This window comes from Mus pahari, chromosome 2 (assembly GCF_900095145.1).
Source record: "Mus pahari chromosome 2, PAHARI_EIJ_v1.1, whole genome shotgun sequence".
NCBI classification, from domain to species: Eukaryota; Metazoa; Chordata; class Mammalia; order Rodentia; family Muridae; genus Mus; species Mus pahari.
This window is the reverse complement of record NC_034591.1, coordinates 1,778,061-1,798,374: the sequence shown is the minus strand read 5'-3', so window position 1 is coordinate 1,798,374 and position 20,314 is coordinate 1,778,061. Positions and strand designations below refer to the sequence as shown.

Below are 20,314 nucleotides of genomic sequence, written 5' to 3'. Positions count from 1 at the left end.
CCCTTGGTCTTGCAAACTTTATATGACCCAGCACAAGGCAAGGCCAGGGCCAAGTAGTGGGAGTGGGTGGGTAGGGGAGCAGAGGTGGGGGGGAGGGGTATAGGAAACTTTCGGGATAGCATTTGAAATGTAAATAAAGAAAATAATAAATTAAAAAAAAAAGAAAAAGAAAATTGTTATCCATAAAACTTCCTTTACTTCTATTGTACAGGGATAATGGCATCCCTGCTCTGAACTGTCAAAAGTAGAGCTTGAATAGCAGAACATTCTTCTTTACTCTCAGGTCTGCTCTCATTAGTAGTGGAATGCCAGGGCCAAGAACTGGGAGTGTGTGGGCAGGGGAGCAGGGTAAGGGGAGGGTGTAGGGGACATTCAGGATAGCATTTGAAATGTAAATGAAGAAAATATCTAATAAAATAAGTTAAAAACCAGTAAGAACAGATTTTAATAAGTAACTACTTCATTGAGGTGCAGAGACCTTGAAAAAAAAAAGTGGCAACACCAAAGCTGTGTTATGAGAGCCATTATAGGAACCCATAGGCACCCGTACCCTTTCCAGGTGCACAAACACAGACATGCCGCTCTGTGCAGGCAAGCTGCCTTCATCCGGTTGGCATCTCGCGTTTCTTTTCAACTTTCAATTCAGACTAAACATTAATATAAGTTTTGATAATCACCCATGAACTTCATGTTTTTTAAAAGGTAGTGTAGCTCTCTTCCTGTAGTGTAACCATAGCAACTGACAGGGAACCCAGAGAGAAAGCTTTCACACATGCTGTGCTAATTAATCCTGTCCTACCGTTTTCCTTCAGTTGAAAGATGCAGTTTAATAAATTTTGCATGAGTAAGCAGGTTTTGATTTGTGAACCTTACAAACACATAGCATGGTCTTTACCAAAAAGATCTGGGAAGATGGCCCTAGAAAGCCATATTTCAAGATATTCTTTTTAAAAAAAAGAGCCATTGTTTAAGTAATTTGGTCTTTCCTGAAAAAATATGATTTATTTCTCTTATTAAATGAATATAAATATCTTTAGAGTGAACACCTTTTGCTCACAGATGTACGGTACACCTTCAGAGCTATCAGCTTTCAACTGACGATATTCAAAATGGTGATAAGAGAGCTTCTCGGGTGGTTGAGAAAACTGCATTCTGGAATAAAATTTCCTCATTTTCTATATAGAAATATATGAGCCAACCGTTTTAAAAACTTTTTTATAAAACATTGAAAACTCATCCTCACTGTTCCTTTGGGAAGCATTGTAGTTTTTTTCAAAGTTAGTATGTTCATTTCAATCATCTTTGAACTTTGAAGCTGTGGCTTTCCTTGACCTAAGTATGTGAGAAGGGAGAAAATAGTGTAGAATAGCAACTTCTGTCTGGATTTTCCACAAATACTTAACCAATTTCACAAGTCATATTTGATCAGCAATCACATGTGATGGTTTTGATTTATGCTATATTTAGGGCATTCTGGGGTTTTCCTTTTTTTTTTTTTTTTTTCATCTTAAGGTATCACTTTCTATTTAATAACAAGCCTGATTTTCTAATCTGTCAAAGGCAATCACAGTTTTTCCCTTCTCCCAGCTCTTTCTGAGCTGTCTGATAATAAGGCCTCAGGGAAAGCAAGAGTACCCAGCACGGATGGCATCCCATTTGACTTGACAGCCACATACGGGGTGAGGCAGAACCTATGTCCAGACCTGTCCTAAGCTCTTTACTTTTTGTATGAAAATGCACTCATTTAAGGACAAGACTTTTGATGGGTTTACAAACCCTTGAGACACTCTCCATAGTACAGTTTTATGTGATTTGAGGTCGGATTATACCTTACAGGGTAAAGACTATGTTACATGGAATCTGTACTTGGAAATACTTCTATTTGTATGCAAAAGAATATGTATGGTAGAGCATATTTTATATGTCTTATATCTTACTTCTTGTATTGGATCTATAGAACCAATTCAGTATATCATCGCTTTACTCTAAACATTGTAATGTAGAATAATTGATCATAATGATAATTGAATTAATTAGCAATTCTTTGCCTTACCAGTTGTCATATTAATCTCAAAATTTACCTAAAATCCAGAAAATGAACAGCTATGGTTAATAGATAAACAGGAAGAAGTTCATGTTCCCAAACATTACTGATAATTTTTATAGACCATTGAAATGAACATGTTAAAGTAAGTTCCCAGCAAAACTTTATTATTATATTCCACTATAAGCATAATACAGATAAAAGATCCTTTACCCTCATGGTCTAGGTATGTCACATAATTATGCAAAAAGTGCAAGAGGTGGCAAGAGGTGGTCAATTTCAATGAAGGAATGATTTCTTTGTGTTCATAGTCTCAGAAGTTTCAGTTGGTAATGACTTGGTCCTGTTGCTTTTGGACCTATGGTGAGGCAGAATATCACAGCAGAAAGCCCATGGTCGAGTCAAGCTACTCACCGTGTAGCTACTGGGAGCAAAGAGAGAAAGGCTATCACCCTATATTCTCTTCAAGTCTGTGCCCCCTCCCAGTGAACCAACTTCCTTCTTCTAGACACCATCTCCCAAGGTCCATCAACTCTCAGTAGCGCTGTTGCCATTGAACTGGTCTTTAACAAATGGGCCACAAGGAAGCATTATTGATGCCTTATTGCATCTGTCATTAATGACAGGCAGAGAGTTATTTATTCCTTGTTTTACTTTAAAAAGCAACATTGTGGAATATATGACCTTTAAGTGAATTAGAAGGGTAGGGAGATGGCCTGATGGTTTAGAATGCTTGCTACTCATGCAGAAGACCTGAGTTCACTTCTCAGCAGCCAAATCAGGAAGCCCGCAACGGCCTGTAACGCCCACTCCAGGGGCCCAGTGCCCTTTTTGTGGCCTTTACAGGCACACACTTTCATGTGTACGTAGCATGTGCATGTACAAACACAGTGTGCATGCACATGCACATAGCTAAAATAAAAATAAATCATCTTGAAGTATTAAGCTGGGGATATCCACTTGTTACTTTCTTAACATGCTGAAGGGTGTATGTTCAATCCTTAGCACTGTAAATAAACATTTTTTTTCCAAAGAGAATTAGACAGTCATTACATTGAAAAACACTCAGAAAAACTTAATCTTACTAGATAATGAAAGGGGAGTGGCTGACTGGCTCATCAGTTAAGGGCGTGTACTGGCACACGGCTTTGTAGTTGGCCACCATTGGCTGTCAGCACCCATATCAGGAGGCTCTCAAACATGTGTAACTGCTGTTACTGGAGATCTGACACCCTCTTCTGGTCTCTGAAAGGTCCCACACTCATGTGCATATACCACTATACACATAATTAAATATTTTTTAAAAAATGGATAATCTCATATTCCAGAGGAATATGAATACATGTTTTTTGCAGTCTGTGTCTGTGAGTGAATATTTATGGTTATGAGGTCAAATTTCACATACATTTTCAATTAAAGTAATATTGCTGCTTTTCCCCCATTGATTTGATATTTGCTTTCACCATGTATACATGCCAGTTCCATCATTGCTTTATAATTATGGAGCTCATTGGTTTTCAGATAAACCTTCTCAGTATGCATCCTCCTGTGAGTCTTTGAGAAATACACACGCTACAAGAACTTTTGGTCTAGCTTTTTGAGAAAAGTATTGCACTTTCTTATTGCAAGTTCAATAGCCACACAAACATTAGTAGCATTGATTAGTTTTGTAGCTGGGAGACTTTATCTTTAATACATCTTTTCTTCAAGTTATTTGGCCAAAGAACCCTTATTGATATGACTTACACATAAGAAACTCTCAGAACTAGAGTTCTGTAAATCAGAACTTTGAAGTAGTCAAGAGATTCTAAAGTGGCTGTGATTTTGTTTAGTGATTATTTTATCAGACTTACAATACTAGTGTTTTATTTGCAGTATGAATGACTTGATAATTATTAGCATGTTTTCAGAACATAGAGACTAAATTCACGTATCTGAATTATAGTAGTGTTGCTTAACATTTTAAAATGGAACATTTGAATTTAAAGCACCCGTTCTTTTCATGCCCACTTAACTTCTTCATGTTTGCTCTAACCTACAGGTCTGGCAAGAGCAAAATCCGTCCCTAGCCACACATACTCCAATGAAGTGGTTACCTTGTGGTACAGACCTCCAGATGTTCTTCTGGGCTCTACAGAATATTCCACCTGCCTTGACATGTGGTGAGAAATGACTTACCCTATCTAATCTGTGTGCCATGATTTGTCTGGGCCAAAACTAGACAAGCATCTAACAGTTTGGACAAAGATTAATGGTGCAGGAGTCTTTCCTGTGTGTGGCTGTACTGTTGCCGTTTTAAAATCTGATTGGGAATGGGACCTCATGAGAGTCAGCTGCAGATGGTGCCTCCTAATAATTCTTGATGGAGAAGGTCAGAGGTTTTTTGTCTGACTGTCAGAACTGTAATTTTCATTGAGGTCATAATTTATGGTTTGTTTTATGACAAGGAAGTGGGTATCTTCAAAGAGCAGTAGACCTAGAATTAGGAGACAAATGTTTATATTTATTACAAAGCTATGGTAATTGGTTTGATGGAAAGCTATTGATACTGATTTTCCAAAATGAAATACCATGAGGTTTTTTTTTTTTTTAAATATCTAATAATTTCAGGATGGTGTCTATTCATGCAGTAGTTCTCCAACTATTAAAACTCTTTAATGAATTAAAATGACTGGTAATGTTTGTTCCATATTTGTTAATACTGGCAAACTACTCCGCATTCCCATTTATGTAAAGTACAAATTATAATCATCAAAGGGAATGAATCTGACTCAACACTTGGGAGAGAGTCACACATGGATATTGAGCACGACTTTTCCTTTTCTAGATTCACAGTTGGGTTTGAAGTAAAATAATTCATGAAGCTTGTGGCTATTTTATAACAGAGCCATTATTCCTGAATGATCACGCTGCTGTATTTAGAATTTAGCTCCATGATCGTCTAGTGTTTATGGCCGCAGTAAAACTTCAGTGTGTATTATTTATTTTCCTCTTGTGTATTTACTTCTGGCTCATCCCCAGCAATCTTGGCTTTTAAAAATTAGACACTACTGAGTCCTAGCTTCTTAGATGGTCTATTTCATATAAAAACAATACATTAAGCAAACAATCAAGCTCCTTGCAATGGATAACATGGGGACTTTCTCAATGTGTGTTTAAATTTCTCCTAGATGTGGGGCTTGCTGCTCTGTGGAGCCACAGAAATAATCTGCAGCATCTTATGAGCACATATTTATCATCTTGGTATATGTGTATATATATATATATATATATATATATATATATATATATATATATATATATTTAAATAGCATTGTAAAAGAATCTAGGCAATCAAACACATGAAGATTTGTTATCATAAATTTATATACCTCATCATAAATCCAATCATATTTTAATGATATTCTAAGGTCCCAAGACCTGTCACCACCTGTCATTTAGTGGCTGAGTTGATGCATCTTTTCATCACACATATAAATATCACTTCCTGATGTTGGCTTTGTAATGTTCATTTACTCTTTATTTAGTTAATATTTTTCCTTAAGGATAGGCCTATCTTTGAGCAACACAGATACTGAGATCACTAGTTCTAACTGGGGAAGGTTGGAGATAAAGACCAATGCTCACACCTAGGTGTGTTTTAGTTGCCTTCTCAACCCTTGCTGCTTTCTGCTCTTAGTTAAGAGTTGGCAATGAAAACAATAATTATATCACAGTCTTGAGTTATAAAATGTTTTCCTTTTTATTTTCTGCATGAGGAAATACCTAGAAGTCTTTCAATGAGTTCAGCTAAGGTTTCTACTAATAAAATGTAGCTTTGAGATAATTGTAGTATAGAGCCAGTTTTATCTTAGTTGCTTTGCAATTTAGTCAAGATTATACCCTCTGGAATATAAGAAACTGTTCTTCCTGTGCCTCTGGTTCAATTATGAGAGAAAAAAAAACATTAAAAATGTTCTGTAAAGGATTAGGTACATGGCTCAGTTATGAAGCCCTTGCAAGTGTCATGACCTAAGTTTAGCACGGTGGCACATGTATGTAACCACAGAACAGGGGATGAGAAGATAGATGGACAGGACACTGGACCTCAACTTAACGAATCAGTGATTTCCAAGTTCAGGGACAGACCTTGTCTCAAAAATTAAGGTGGCCAGCAAAGACACCACTGACCTCTGGCCTCATTGTGATACACATTTGTGGCTGCACTCATACATACACACTGACACATATGTACAACACAAAACCACAAGGATGTTTACGGATTTGGGTTATTGCCCAGTTGGAGGACCTGAATTCAGGCCCCCAAACCAATGTACAATTGTGAATATTCTGGACAGGAAGAGCTTGAAGTCTTACTTTGTAGTCAGTCTAGCCTACTTGAAGAGCTTGAAGCCAGTGAGGGAACTGCCCACTACCCTCCTCCCTTAAAGGTAGAGAGCTTTGTGAAAAACATCACTCAAAGCTGACCTCTAACCCCCATATGCATGCACATTTACACATATGCCAGTACAAACACACACACACACACACACACACACACACACACACACACGCATATGCATACACAGGGTGGCATAGGGAAAATGTTCTTTATAGTATCATGTACAGGGTGGTCTCTGACTTGCTAAAATGTTTGTTTCTTACATTGTTTGTTTTCTAAGCTGTCCAACTTCACTCCCTATTCTGACCTACCCCATGTGTATGAGTGATGGTTTGGGTACTAGCTGCCAACTGGCTTCGAACAGAGACATGGTCATAGGATAGAAAGGAGTCTGTTATTAAGGGGGTGGGGGAAAACTGATAGAAAATAGTGGACCCCAAGTGCCCTTTTGTTCCTGTGCCAAGATTATTCATTGCCAGAAACAACAAGCAAATGCGTCAGGGTTGAGCAGTCCCCCCCCCCCCATGCTTACTTTTAGTTCATTTCCAGGCCCTAAAAAATTATGTCTATGTTATGCCTGTCATTCTGAATCTAATGTCATTCCAAGCAATTTTCTAAAAGCTGTTTTGCTATTTTGCTATAAGTCAGGTAAAAATGCATGTGTCTTTCCCATGAGAGGGACTTTCACAGGGCACTGATTTTTTTTTTTTTTTTGCATAATCAATGGCATTGATGCAGGGTATTCAGACACCTGGAAATGAGATTGTAATTGAACCATGGCTCAGCTGCCAGCCAAAAAGAAATACAAATATTAACCCGGGGAGGCAGGTGGCAGGAGTTCCAGGCTATTTTTACAGTTCATTTGCTGTCCTGGGGCTTCAGGGCAGTAACTAAGAACTGATGATCCCTACACAGTGTTAAATGGCCACAGGCACTAAAAATATTAATGAAGACACATATGCAGCAACACTGTCAGCATGTGATAGAAGTCAGAGCTGACACTCTAAGGACCTTCTCCTGTAGGTCTCCAGCACCTAGGTAATGTGTGAACGCCAAGCGCTAGTTGAGCCTTCAACCAGGGTGGTTTTGATACCTTTGTTTCCCTTCATAAAGGAAGAGTGAAGCAACAGAATCAAATTGAATGTTGCCTCATGCAAAAAGTCTGATAATTCTTGGATGAGGTAGCTCCTTGAAAGTCAGAGCATGGGATATCATTGCTGAGCTTTGATGCCAGAGAGACTCCCAGGGTTCTGAAAAGCACAGGAAGGGAAGCATGGATGTGAGGGCAACTTATCTGTGTAGTTATTTACCTGCTAGAGAGCGCAGCTCTTACTGTGGTGTGCGCTGTTGTAAATAAGCTTACATTCCTTCTTACATGCCCAGAGATGGGTTGCAGCTGCACTCATTCTCAAATTCAGAACACAGCTGGGGATTATTTTACAGGTTTAATTTTTAATGTCAGATAACTAAATTATCTACTGTTAATAAATGATCATCTCATCAAAGGCATTGTGCTTTTGAGGGAGCGGGTGGTATCAACCGCATTGTCCCCCAACAGAGTATGCAAAGAACGATGGCTTGCCAAGCGCTTCCTATCATCATCTTTAAAGCTAATTAACATATTAACTATGCCTGTCAAAATGTAGGGTAGATCATTTATAAATAAGTCTGTCAAACATAATGAGATTGCATATTAAATCACCTTTTCTCTATTACATCTCTGATTTCAGATTAAAATGAATTTACTTAACATTGTAGCAGCTGGGTGGTTTGGAAAAAAAATCTGTGCAAGTCATAATGTATAAGGAAATGTCTGCATTAAAATTGATTTTAATACATTAGGAAGAATATTGCCTATTTATTAAGTATCATAAGGCCTTTTGGCATTGCTTCATATTGCTTAATGGCCTCTATATTGACAGTATCCAGTGCCCTGCCACCATCCTTGCTGATCTTTCTGCCTTGAACCATGGCAATTTATACAATAAAATTTCTTAAGACTTGGGTTTATTTACCATTATTTTAAGAGAAAGAGCCATAAATGAACCTTGCTATACCCCCTACCTTGTACATAATTTATTCTAAGTAAGGCCTATGTTATTTTAAAAACTTGATCAATAATAATAATAGTAGTAGTAGTAGTAGTAGTAGTAGTAGTAGGTATTTCATTGGCCATAAACTGCAACTAAGCCCTGCTATGCTTTTAAATTACTTCCCTATTATGCAGTAAGTTCAACAACACACTGCAAAGATGAGTGATTTAGTGAAGGTCATAGCCAACCTTCAGCCTCTAGGACAGCGCAGCCTCCTCTGCACCACTTTGTCGTTACAACATTCGGTACTCTTTCATAAGATTTCTAAGAAACTGGTCTTATTTTACTACTAATGTAACTCTAAAATATGAACAAAGTACTTTGTGATATATTATACTTCAGCCCATGCTGGGTCTCTTGTGCAGCTCCACTATTTTGGGGGTCTTTGGTTCTCACTCAGGTGCCTGTGCCCGTCTGTCTCTCCTGATAGCTTTTTTTCTGTTATCTTCTACTCTCTCATTACATTCAAGGAAGACTTAAAAGGAAACAAGGCAGGAATCATTGAATTGTGTAAATTTTCATGATACTACTATCTGCGCTAACATACATTTTCCCAACCCCTAGTCATTATTCAATTTTCACTTCTCATGTAGTGAGTGCGTCCATTTTTAAAAGCGGTGTCAAGTAAGAATGAGATTTTGAATTCCTGAGCGACAACAGTCATCTCTCTGTCAACGGTGTTTGCATGTTTTTTAATTATTGCAGTCATAAGGCCAAGAAAGATATGAAACATTCATTGTCAAATTCAACAGCTCTCTAATAGCTCTTAAGCAGTGCTCAAGTAATGCGTGCTTCAACTGGCTTACTGACAGTGGGATGCAAAAGAACAGAAGAAGCAGTTAAAGACAACCACAAAGAAAGACCCACCTGGTCCAGGAGGCAGCCATAATTTATAGTCCTTTACATCTAATGAGGCCTCTTAAATTTTGACTTACCATATAATTCATCAATGTAGAATGTAGAATGACACCTTCAACAATTAATAATTCTGCAAGGACAATAGGTACACAGAATCTAAGTGTGCCATGTGACTTAAAATACACCAGAACAACAATTGGTTCTATATTTCAGTCAGAAGAGATTGGGTATATTTTAGTGTTTAAGTCACACCTAAGGACGATTTCCCACCAAAACATTCTACAGAAAATTTATTATTGTAAGGTTTCTTGGTCAGTACGTCCCTCTAACCCTGTGTGATTGTGAAACTGTAGGATGACTGCCAAGACACCAAGACTGCCAAGAGCCACATCTGGAATGAGAAAGAGAAGCTTTTTAAATGCATGGTTATAGTTTTTGCATCTTGTCCTTTATCAGTACATGCCTATGAGACAAACCATGTGTTTCAGTCAATACATTTGGTCATTTTGTAGTAATAATGATATATAGGATGAATATGTATGTAGTCTTTCCTGCTAAATATGTGTAAAACAAATTAAATTTCACCTAAATTTTTAAACACCATTGGCAATGTAATTGTCTACCCACAAATGGATTCCTGAGTGAAATTTTAAAGGGACAGTCACAGAGACTAAGCTTCATGACATTATTATAACCTTGGTGCAATCCACTGCCTCACTAGCTTGGGAGACTGGAACGGGATGATTACAAGAAATTCTTGGGAAATATAAACCAAAATAAATATTCTTATTGCCTTTCCGATCTGACAGTCAACCAAATTAAATGTCTCGTGTTCCTGTTGGGCTGTAGCGTCCATGGGTGCTGTGGATTATGACAGGGGATGGGAGATGCTATATCTGATTTTGAGGAATGATCATACAGTCATTGAAATTAGAACTTTTAGCTTAAGAGTTTTTCATGTTACATGGGGAGCAAGGCATGGGTACAATATGATTCTGTGTTTCAATCTCACATTATGTAAATTAAGGAATGTCACATGTAGGTTAATCTTTAATTTTTTGATGTATGTGGTATGTGTATTCTTCTTGTACACAAATACATATGTGTTTGTATATACATATACATAAGTGTTCATCTTATAAATTCATACACACTCTTATACATGTATGAAAACCAGACACCATTGTTGAGTCATCCTATCTTATACTTGACCTTATTAATTTATTCATTCATACATTCACTCATTATTCATTTGTTTATTCTGTAATTTATTTATTTAAAGGCAGTTCTGTCAATGAACCTGGAGCCCCTAGGTTCATTAAGACTTGCTTGCCATGAGTTCCAGGGACCTGTCTGTCTCTACCTCCCTGCTTTGGGACTGCAGATGCATGGCATCATTCCTGGCTTTGTATGCATGTGCTGGGAATCTGAACCCAGGTCCTTTGCTTGTGCAGCAACCACTGTGTGACTGAGCCATCTCCTCATCCCCGCTTATGTTATAAGTTGGCTATATGTTCACATAGAAATATTTTTCAGAATATGAAAATGCTTTGCTTTTTAAAGTAGGGGCTATGCTTAACAAAACCTCACTGAAGCCCCAGTCAGCCTCCTTCCCCCACTGTTTGCTTCATGTCCAACATAGTTAATCAAAGCTTTCAACTAGTCTTTTCAGTTTCCAGATGGAGAACTGTGACAATAAAACTTATATCAAGCATAGCTGGTTAACTAAAACTACCAAAACGAGTCAAGAGCAGGACTAGAGATCTAATTTCCTCATGGTTACCCTTTAATCTCTCAGGAACAACTGTGCATTTTCAGTTCTCCTGGTAATGCTAGCCACATCACAAATGCCACTTAGTCGTTTGTCTTGCTAGCTCTTAATTTATTATACTGATCGATTTGCATTGGAGAGCTAATCTATGGCCTTGTTCGTGCAAATAACTTTGACTTACTTTTTTAGAGATTATGCTAAATGGTTATTATGGAGGAAAAAGACTTTGCTCCCTCCAGAAATCTTGTCCGACCCCACTTTTACCTTAGTCTCCCTGTGTAGAATCTGCGTTACAGTTTTATGCATGAGTATGTCAAATGTACTCAAAAATAATAAGTCAGGTAGTGTTCGTGATTATATATCCTTTATTGTATAATATCTTAGATTTTCTAATTACATTTAGTTTTTTAGTTTCTTTGCTTTTATACATATTTCTAATTATTTATGGTTTCAAAATGTTTTGAAGCACATATGAAAAACATTTACCAAGTGCTCAAAGACATATCTATGTGTCATATATATTAAATTTTAAGGTTGTATTTTAATTATATCATTTCTCCATTTTTCTCTTTGCAAGCCTTTCCATATATCCATTCCCAATCTCCTTCACATTCATGGCCTCTTGTTATCACTGATTGTTATTGCTGGCTACATACATATATACATACATTTCTAAATATAACATGTTGAGTACATATAATACTTTTTGTATGCATGTTTTTAGGGCTGTTTGACAGTGGACAACCACATTGTTGTGCTCTTCCCAGGAAGGACCACACCTCCTGCCCCAAGTTTACCAGGCTGTATGGCCCCAGGCTTACCAGGTTGTATGTAGTTCTTTATGTTGGGATGAGGCCTCCGCAAGCTTTTCCCTGTCCACATTCCTCACTGTTCTCCTTTTTTAGATCACCACTGGATGTTATGTTAGTGAGATGTTGTGGGTGTAGCCTCTGATGTTCCTAGGAGACACAATATCACAGCAAAGCCCCTGTTCCTCTTGCTTTTAGAATGGTACCACTCTCTTACACTATGTTCCCTAAGCCTTAACTGTGGGAATGTTTTGTACTATTTTTTTTTAAGCCAGCCATCTTTAAGGAGTGCATCATGTTAACAATATGTGTCTATACATTTTAAAGATTTTTTTTTAAATCTCTGTGTATGTGTGTCTATATGAGTATATGCCATAGATATATAGGTTTATACAGAGGCCAGAAGGAGGTGTCAGATCCCCTGGAACTAGAATTATAGGAAGTTGTGAACCACCCACTGTGGGCACTAGGGCACAAACTAGGGTTCTCTGGACGAGAAGGGAGTGCTCTAAAAGCTGAGCCATCTCCAGCCCCACTATACCATGTAAATTCATCAAATCAGAAAAATAAACATTACCATCTGTATTTGTCACTGTCCTTAGTACTGTGTTCAAATCCTTGACATGAAAAAATTTGAGAGCAAGGGGGTTAATTTTGGTCACACAGTCTCTCCCAAGAGGAAGTCCTGGCATCAGGAGCAAAAGGTAGCTGCTTACATTCCATCTACAGTCAGGAAGCAGCAAGGGACAAAGGTGGATGCTCAGCTTGCTGTCTCCTTCCCATGCAGTCAGGGTCCTCAGGCCAGTATATGGTTCCACGCACATTAGGATGCACTTCCACCTCATCTGTCTCATCACCTCTGTGATCTCTCACAGTTGGGGCCAGAGATTTGTCCACACAGTGACTGTAGATATGCTCAAGTTGACAGTCAGTATAAACAGCCACAAGTCTATTCCTGGTCAACTTGACAGTCTGACATGCACATAATTAGGTGAAATATGAGCATGAATACCAACATATATGTTATATCATGGTACAATTTATAGATGAAATATACATTATATAATTGATCATGTTTCCTTTTCTTTTGGTTTCAAATAGAAACTTTCTTCCGGTGTAAGAGGGATACTTGTCTCTGCTAATTTTTGTAAATGTGTTATAACGAATGGAGAGACTTGTTAACCATTCAGTTCCTATATCTTCGAAGCTTGATTTTCATCATCAATTGACTAGAATTGGGGTCACATAAACAGACACACCTCTAGGCATGTCTTGAGGGAAGATTCCAGAGAAGTTAAACTAAGGAAAGCAAACACGCCCTGAAAGTGGGTGTCGCCATCACTTTGGGTTGGGTCCTCCACTGGAAAGAAAAACAAAAGCAAAAAGAACGCCTAGCACTGGGGTTCTCTGCTCTGAGAAGGTGAAGAGGCAAGGCCACGCACTGCTTCTGCTGTCATGTCTTCCCCATTGGAATGGATGACAACCTCAGCTCATGAGTCTCAACACACTCTTCCTTCCTGAAGATGTTTCTTGTTCAGTACAGGTCACAGTAACTCGGAAAGGTTACTCATACAGTCCTAAGTGGCCATAGAGCCGGTGTTTTCTGCAGGAAACTCTCTGAAATCAGTGTCATTGGCTGAGTTTTGGTTCTTCAGAAGCTCATAACTGGTGGATGATGTCCTCAGATCACGTTAGAAGACAGAAGCTTTTGGTCACACTGACCAATTCACACACCTTTCACTGAATTCCTCTTTGCTCTTCTCAGAGCCTCCCCATTTTCTGCTGCAAGTTTACGTTTTGCCTTTGAAGCTGTTTGGTCCAGTTTAATCTATCCTGCTGGTATGTGTTGGAGAAGAGGGGGCTGGTGAGAAGAATCCGACTGGGCAGTTTCTTCTTTCCCCAAACTTCTAATCAGCCATCCTATTATCGGCTGTCATGTTCATCTTCACGATGTTTAGAGCCTGTGTCTCCATGTGCTTAGCCTTGTCTAAGTTGCTAAATTCAGATCCTCTCACTGTAACTTAGAATTGCTGCCTTTAGCCTGTGGAGATCATTATACCTTCGTGCACAACTGACAAGTTATCTGTCATCTAAGTTGCCTTCTTCTGTGTGTTTTAATTTCTTCTTGTTTGTGTTTTAATTTGGTTTAATTTTATTTTCCTAATCAGCTACAATGGTCTTCTTGGGAGGAAAGAGGAATCGTACATTTTGCTGTATGCTCTTCTTCTCTTGTTGATAATTCAGTACTCATGGTTTTAACTACGAAGCAGGCTGCTAGAGTCTTTGCTCCCTGGGTGGGATCCAGTGAAATGAGAGATAGCAGTGGAGCAAACTTTGGGACTGCCAGCCTCTAGGTGTGATGGTGGAAACAGATAATCCATACTACTCAATAGTGAAATAAAAATAACTTTGCATAGGAAAACAAACTCTACAATAAAACCAGATTTTGATTTATGAAGCAGTGGTAAAGGGAGATAAAATCTGAATTCATATTCATTAAAAGAAAAACATTTTCTGTGAATATAAAGAATGTAGTGAAGTTGGTAGTCCCTTCAAGCTATATGCTGTATGAATCCAATATAACCTTGTTAGCATAAAATGAGTGGGGTGGAGCTCAGGTGGAAGAGTGCTTCCTGGCACACAGGATGGGCTTGATCCCCAGCATCATGTAAACACAGGTATAGTATGTCTACCTGCTCTCCCGGGGCTTGTGGTTTTGAACCATAAGCATCAGAAGTTCAAGTTCATTCTATGATACAAAGTGAGTTGAAAGCCAGCAGGCACTACATGAGACTTTGTCTCAATGGCAAGATTAATTAGCAAGACATTAGAAAATTTCTAGTTCAGTTGAGCTACAAAGACAGAATGCTGGATTGTATGCATAGGGATAACATCATTGGGTGGAAACTGAAATGCAATTGGACAGAAACTGGCCAGCTCTATGAGGACCATTCATGGCGGTACTCCTTAAGGAAACTGAGCTGTTCCACTGCCCAGCAGTGGGCAGAAGTGGGGGTGTGCTGCTGTTCTTACATTTGTCCATTAGCTCTTCATGATACGGCTTTGTCTAACATACAGTCTAAGAATCATATTTTCTTTGTACATCTGTTGCATAAATTTCACTGTATTAGCAAATTATTTTCTATTTTAGGTGCTATAGCATGCAGTTAATTAGCTGACATACTTTATGTTTTTTTTATTTTTTTTCTTTGTGTGTATTGTCCTTTGATCATTAATGCTAACCAATGTCATTAGAAGAATAATGAAAATAATACAATAATTTTAAAATATTTTTATGTACATGAGTATTTGCCTACATATATTATGCTTGCTACATGTGCACCTTGTAGGTCGGAAGAGAACACCTTATTCCTTGGAGCTGTAGTTGACAGATGGTTGTGACCTGCCATGGGGGTTCAGGGAGTCTAACCTGAGAACTCTGCAAAAATACCAGCTGTTCTTAACCACCGAGTCATGTCTCTAGCCCCAAACCAGCAATTTAAAAGAATTAAAGTAAAACTTAACTAAAATAACCTATCAGTGCCCAAGAAACAGCTTGCTAAATTCCATTAAAATATTTAGAACTTTGTGTATGTGACAGGCACTTAGTGATTACTGGGACAGAACCTGAGTAGTGTGTTCTGGGGCACATGAGGGTAGTTCATCTTTGCCATGGCATTTTGTATTTCTCTGTATTCCCATGTGAGATGAGAGACTGAGTGAGTGAGATACTTATCTAATTACATTTCCTACAGAGCCCGGCAGGGCTTTTATCATTACTTCTGATTGATAGTTCAAATGGTTCCTCCTTTCTTCCTAGCTTTTACCATATTTGCTTTTAGAAATTGAATGTACTCATAACCTAATGAAAATTCAACAGATTAAAACTTTATTATAGCAACTATATAAACTCACATTCATTTGTCGTGTTTAATTTAACCTATTTTACTTAGAAGCTGATTCCGAGTTTAAGTAACAGAGTGAAATCAATTTATAATATCAATGCTTTTTCTTTAATGACCATTTTGAACCTTCAATCCCCATCTGGAGATGTCTGGTTGTGCTTCTCACACTGTTTGAAGGTGCCACAGGAACAAAATTCAGAATGCAAAACCTTCTCTAGAACCCCAGGGTAGCCCCATTCCCATGAATATCTCCCAATGGATTGCAGTCAATCTAGTCACTTAATCGTTTTGAATGACACTTTACCTAACATTCTAGAGTAGAAGGGAGCTGATTTTGCCTTGAAATAGTGCCCCCATGTACTAGTTCATTGCCAATATCCAGTCCCTCAGTCAGTTACTAGTCTGCATAGACAAGGTTGCATAGCAAGCATTTGACGAGGCTTAAAAAAAGTTTACAGCCTTTTCCAAAATGTTAACCATGACACGCTGTAGTGAAAAGGGTTCGTATCCTCCTATGTTGTACATATTTTCTGAGTTGCTAAGTGATCCTTAAACATCAGCTGCCCTATCACATATCTTAATGTGGTAGCAGTGACCACATTCATAACCAGAGTTCATCAAAATTCAGCCATGCCATTTGATGAAAGGACCTAAATACCATGCAACATAAATTGAATTTCAGAGTTCTCCTCAGAGGATAATAATTTACAGGAAAAATTTCCTAATAATTTCTCTTCATCATATACCAGATATGATTTCATGTGGAAAGGAGGCTTATATATAAGTCATTTGCTTGGCTCTTTAAGATACCCATAAACAGGTTTTTTTTTCCTCCTGATTCTCTGTTTTATTACAATTTACTAGGAGAAGCCTTAAAAATAACTTCCTTATTCTGCATCAGCTGAAAGAGAAGCAGAAGTCACAATTGAGGCTTCACAGTTTGTTTTTCTCCTTCTGCCTGGTTCATGCTTAATCCTTGGAGAGGAACCATCATTGATTGTGTTTCAAATGACTTCCTGCTTTAATTATCCTAAAATACAACAGATAATATTCCCTTGCTGTTTGGCGTGTCATTCTGCATTTTCTTTTTTCTTTTTTTTTTCTTTTTTACTCTGTGTAGGCTTCAGTGAGGTATTTTCTCTCTTCCACCCACTATACCCAGTAACTGAATGTCCCTGCTCATCTATATGGATAACCATTATCCACACTTGTCTTCCTCAGATGTTAAGGTATTATTGAAGATCAGTCGCCTTCTATGCTGGAGGTACTCGCAGTGGTGGTAGACAGTTATTTTCTTGGCTAATTGTTTACATTCTCTGCCCAAAGTTCTAATTCTGAACACTTGGTTTCAGCTCTGTTTTTACCCAACCATCATTGTGTTCCCTGCATAGAAAACAGAATTACCATCTTAATATCTTCTCTCTAATCATAGTGACCTAATCAAAACATACTGTCCTAACTGGGGTAGCAGCATAGCATAACGAAGTAGTCATCCTCCACAGACTAGGGAGTGAAGCTTCCAGACCTGGCCCTGAAACTGAACCTGGCCTTACAAAATTCAGTTCTTTTATAGTTAAAAACAATCATAGACATTGCTAAGTTTTAGCATTCCAGTAATTTTCACTGCTAAATGAGAGAGGTCTCTGTGGCAACTGTTGGAGTTTCTTTGGGGCATCTTATAAACAAAGATGCAGTGGTGACATTTTGGGGGAAACTATTATTTTTGTAGAAACTTGTTATCTTATGTAGTAATATTAATTATCAATTAGACACCTCCTTTGAATATCTCATGTGTGCACTCCTTAGACTCATTTATGTCAACGATTGATTTGTTCATCTTAAAGGCATTTTCTGACTGTACCAGTCATTGTGCTGGTCGCAGGGATGAGAGAGGCCCACCTTACATTCAGCATCATATGTTATTATACAAGAACATATGTAGAACAGTGGTCACTCTGAAGGAAAGGTTGATAGCCTGGAAAGTGTTAAGGAAATGTAGAGGTTTAATGGCCCAGCTCCCCAACCTACTTGAGAAAGACATCTGTCCTAGTCAGGGTTTCTATTGCTGCAGTGAAACAATTTGACCAAACAGCAAATTGGGGAGGAAAGGGCTTATGCTGCTTATAGTTTCATATCATCATCAAAGGAAGTCAGGAAAGAAACTCAAACAGAGTAGGAACCAAGAAGTATGCACTAATACAGAAGCCATGGACAGGTGATTTTTTACTGCCTTGCTCCTCATGTCTTGCCTAGCCAATGCTCTTATAGAACCCAGGACTACCAGCCCACAGATGGCACCACCCAAAATGACCTGGGCCCTCCCATATCAATCACTAATTTAAAAAGGCCCTACAGCCAGATCTTACAAAGGCATTTTTTCTCAATTGAGGTTTCCTCCATTCAGATAACTCTAGCTTGTGTCAAGTTGACATAAAACTAGCCAGCACACCATCTTTCTAAGTTGACAATGCTAGGTGCATTCCTGGAAGAATGTATCACTAGGTCATAAAATGCCAGCACTTGTAGATAGAGATGTCAGATAGCAACTCAGAATCAGGTTGGGAGAAAGCAGGTCTGGGCAGAGAGCACAGAGCAAGTGGCTAGAGGTTAGAAGAATGCTGAGGCTATGACAAATGACAGCTTGGCTGTATCCCATACAAGGCAAGGGTTTTGCATGATTCCTGGATTTATGACTGTGGGCTGTGCAGATGATAGACAGAAAACTAAAAGGAAACAAGAAAGATGGAAATATTTGTTTTAGCACTTAAGACTGATATAAGACACAGACATACACATGCTCTTGGACATATGAGATATAAGTTATCATTGGAGCATGTGGAGCACATGGCACTTTGGTGTGTTGACATCTTGCTGTTTCTTGTTGCTCTTAACTACAGATGTGGACTCAGTTCAGAGACCTGCAAACCCCTGCTGGGGCCGCCCTGGAACTCCACACTTCAGAACCTGTTCTTCTATTTTGCTTAATTTTTATTCTGATTTGCTTACTATGTAAATGTGTCTTGTTGGAGACATAATTTTGTTAAAGAGTTTTGAAATGTAGTTCCAAGTTGCCCTGTCTGCTATAACTCCACTGTATGAAACTGAATATTTTCTAAACAGGGATTTTTCTTTTCCCCTCACAGTCCTAGCCTTTGTGTTATTTTTATGGCCTGAGAGCTGAGTCGTCCATAGAAGAATTTGACAAAGATACATTGTGCCTATCGGTGCCTAATGAAGCACTAACCACATAAATGGTGACTGGCACTTTAATAAATTCAGCCCCTTCGGTACCCACCATGGGCATGGCAAAGTGTAATATTTTAATCTTTCACTTTTTACTGACTCAGTGCCAGAATGAAAAGATCGCATCTTATGGGTAAGACATTTTCTTACTGTTATAATAAAAATGAGGTATTTTTTTTTTTTTAGTCTTTTACAAGCTAATTTTCGAGACGAGAAAAGTTGGTTCGTTTTGCAAGTAGATACATTTCTCACGAGAAAAGTGGGATAAATATATGGCCACATTGGTGCACAAAATAGCTCCAGTTTTCATTGGAGGGTGGTGTACCTCAGCGAACCATAGCTAAATAAAATTACCTGCTAGGTTAATTAACGAGGAAGCTTTCTGAGTTAGTGTTGCATGTAGATTGTGCTTCCCATTTAACCTAATTTAATTTAGTCGTTCATTGTTTCATTGTCGTTTTGTCAGCCATAGCTCTAATCCGTGTCCACAGGATTTATCGGAGGCACCCACACTACTTTCAAAACAGAATTACCCAGCTTCTTTTAGATTCTTGCTTGTCTGTGTGTGACTTGGAGGACAGCCACCTCAGCATCACTTGTTACAAGTCTCAGGCCTCAGCCGTCAATCAGCAACTCGGAATCCAGGTTGTGATAGGGTCCTGCAGGACCAGCCTACATACTAACCCAAGAAGCTGCTTCCCATGGTGCTTGTCGATAGACACATGCGCTAAAGGGGAACTTCCGGTGCCAAAATAATGTTGAGAGGCAATGCAATGAAGTCACTCTGAGTTCTGGGTCAGTTCATCTGCTTGCCTGCTGTCACTGCTTACAGTGTCTCGATCTGCAGTCCTCTCGCCAGACGTCTTGAAGATGCAGATGGTTCTAGAAGGCCAAGAATGTTCTGTGGACTGCATTAGAGGCCTCCTGCAGTTTGCAGGTGGACAAGCCTGCATGCAGAGGGGCAGCTTCTCCCTGCAGTGATAGTGGCAGTGCACATAGAATGCACAGGCCCTGTGGGTCAGGCTCACTCCTGGGGTTGGCATGTAAACACAGCCAAATGAGACCGAAGTCTTCACTTCTTGTTTAAAGGTCTCCTATGAGCACTTTTTTTAAAAAAAAAATCTATTTATTTATTTATTCATTTATACATTTATTTATTTTTTATTATTATTTTCTTTACATTTCAAATGCTATCCCGAAAGTTCCCTAT

The 20,314-nt window shown here is 38.5% G+C and overlaps 1 protein-coding gene across 1 annotated transcript in view; it reads left to right on the top strand.

Annotated features, from left to right (window-relative positions):
* Nucleotides 1-20,314, top strand: part of Cdk14 (cyclin dependent kinase 14) — a 534,124-nt gene that overhangs the window by 309,821 nt on the left and 203,989 nt on the right. Inside the window, exon 9 of the mRNA XM_021190228.2 lies at nucleotides 4,086-4,206. Within this exon, the coding sequence (XP_021045887.1) occupies nucleotides 4,086-4,206 (121 nt within the window). The remainder of the gene's footprint in view (nucleotides 1-4,085; nucleotides 4,207-20,314) is intronic.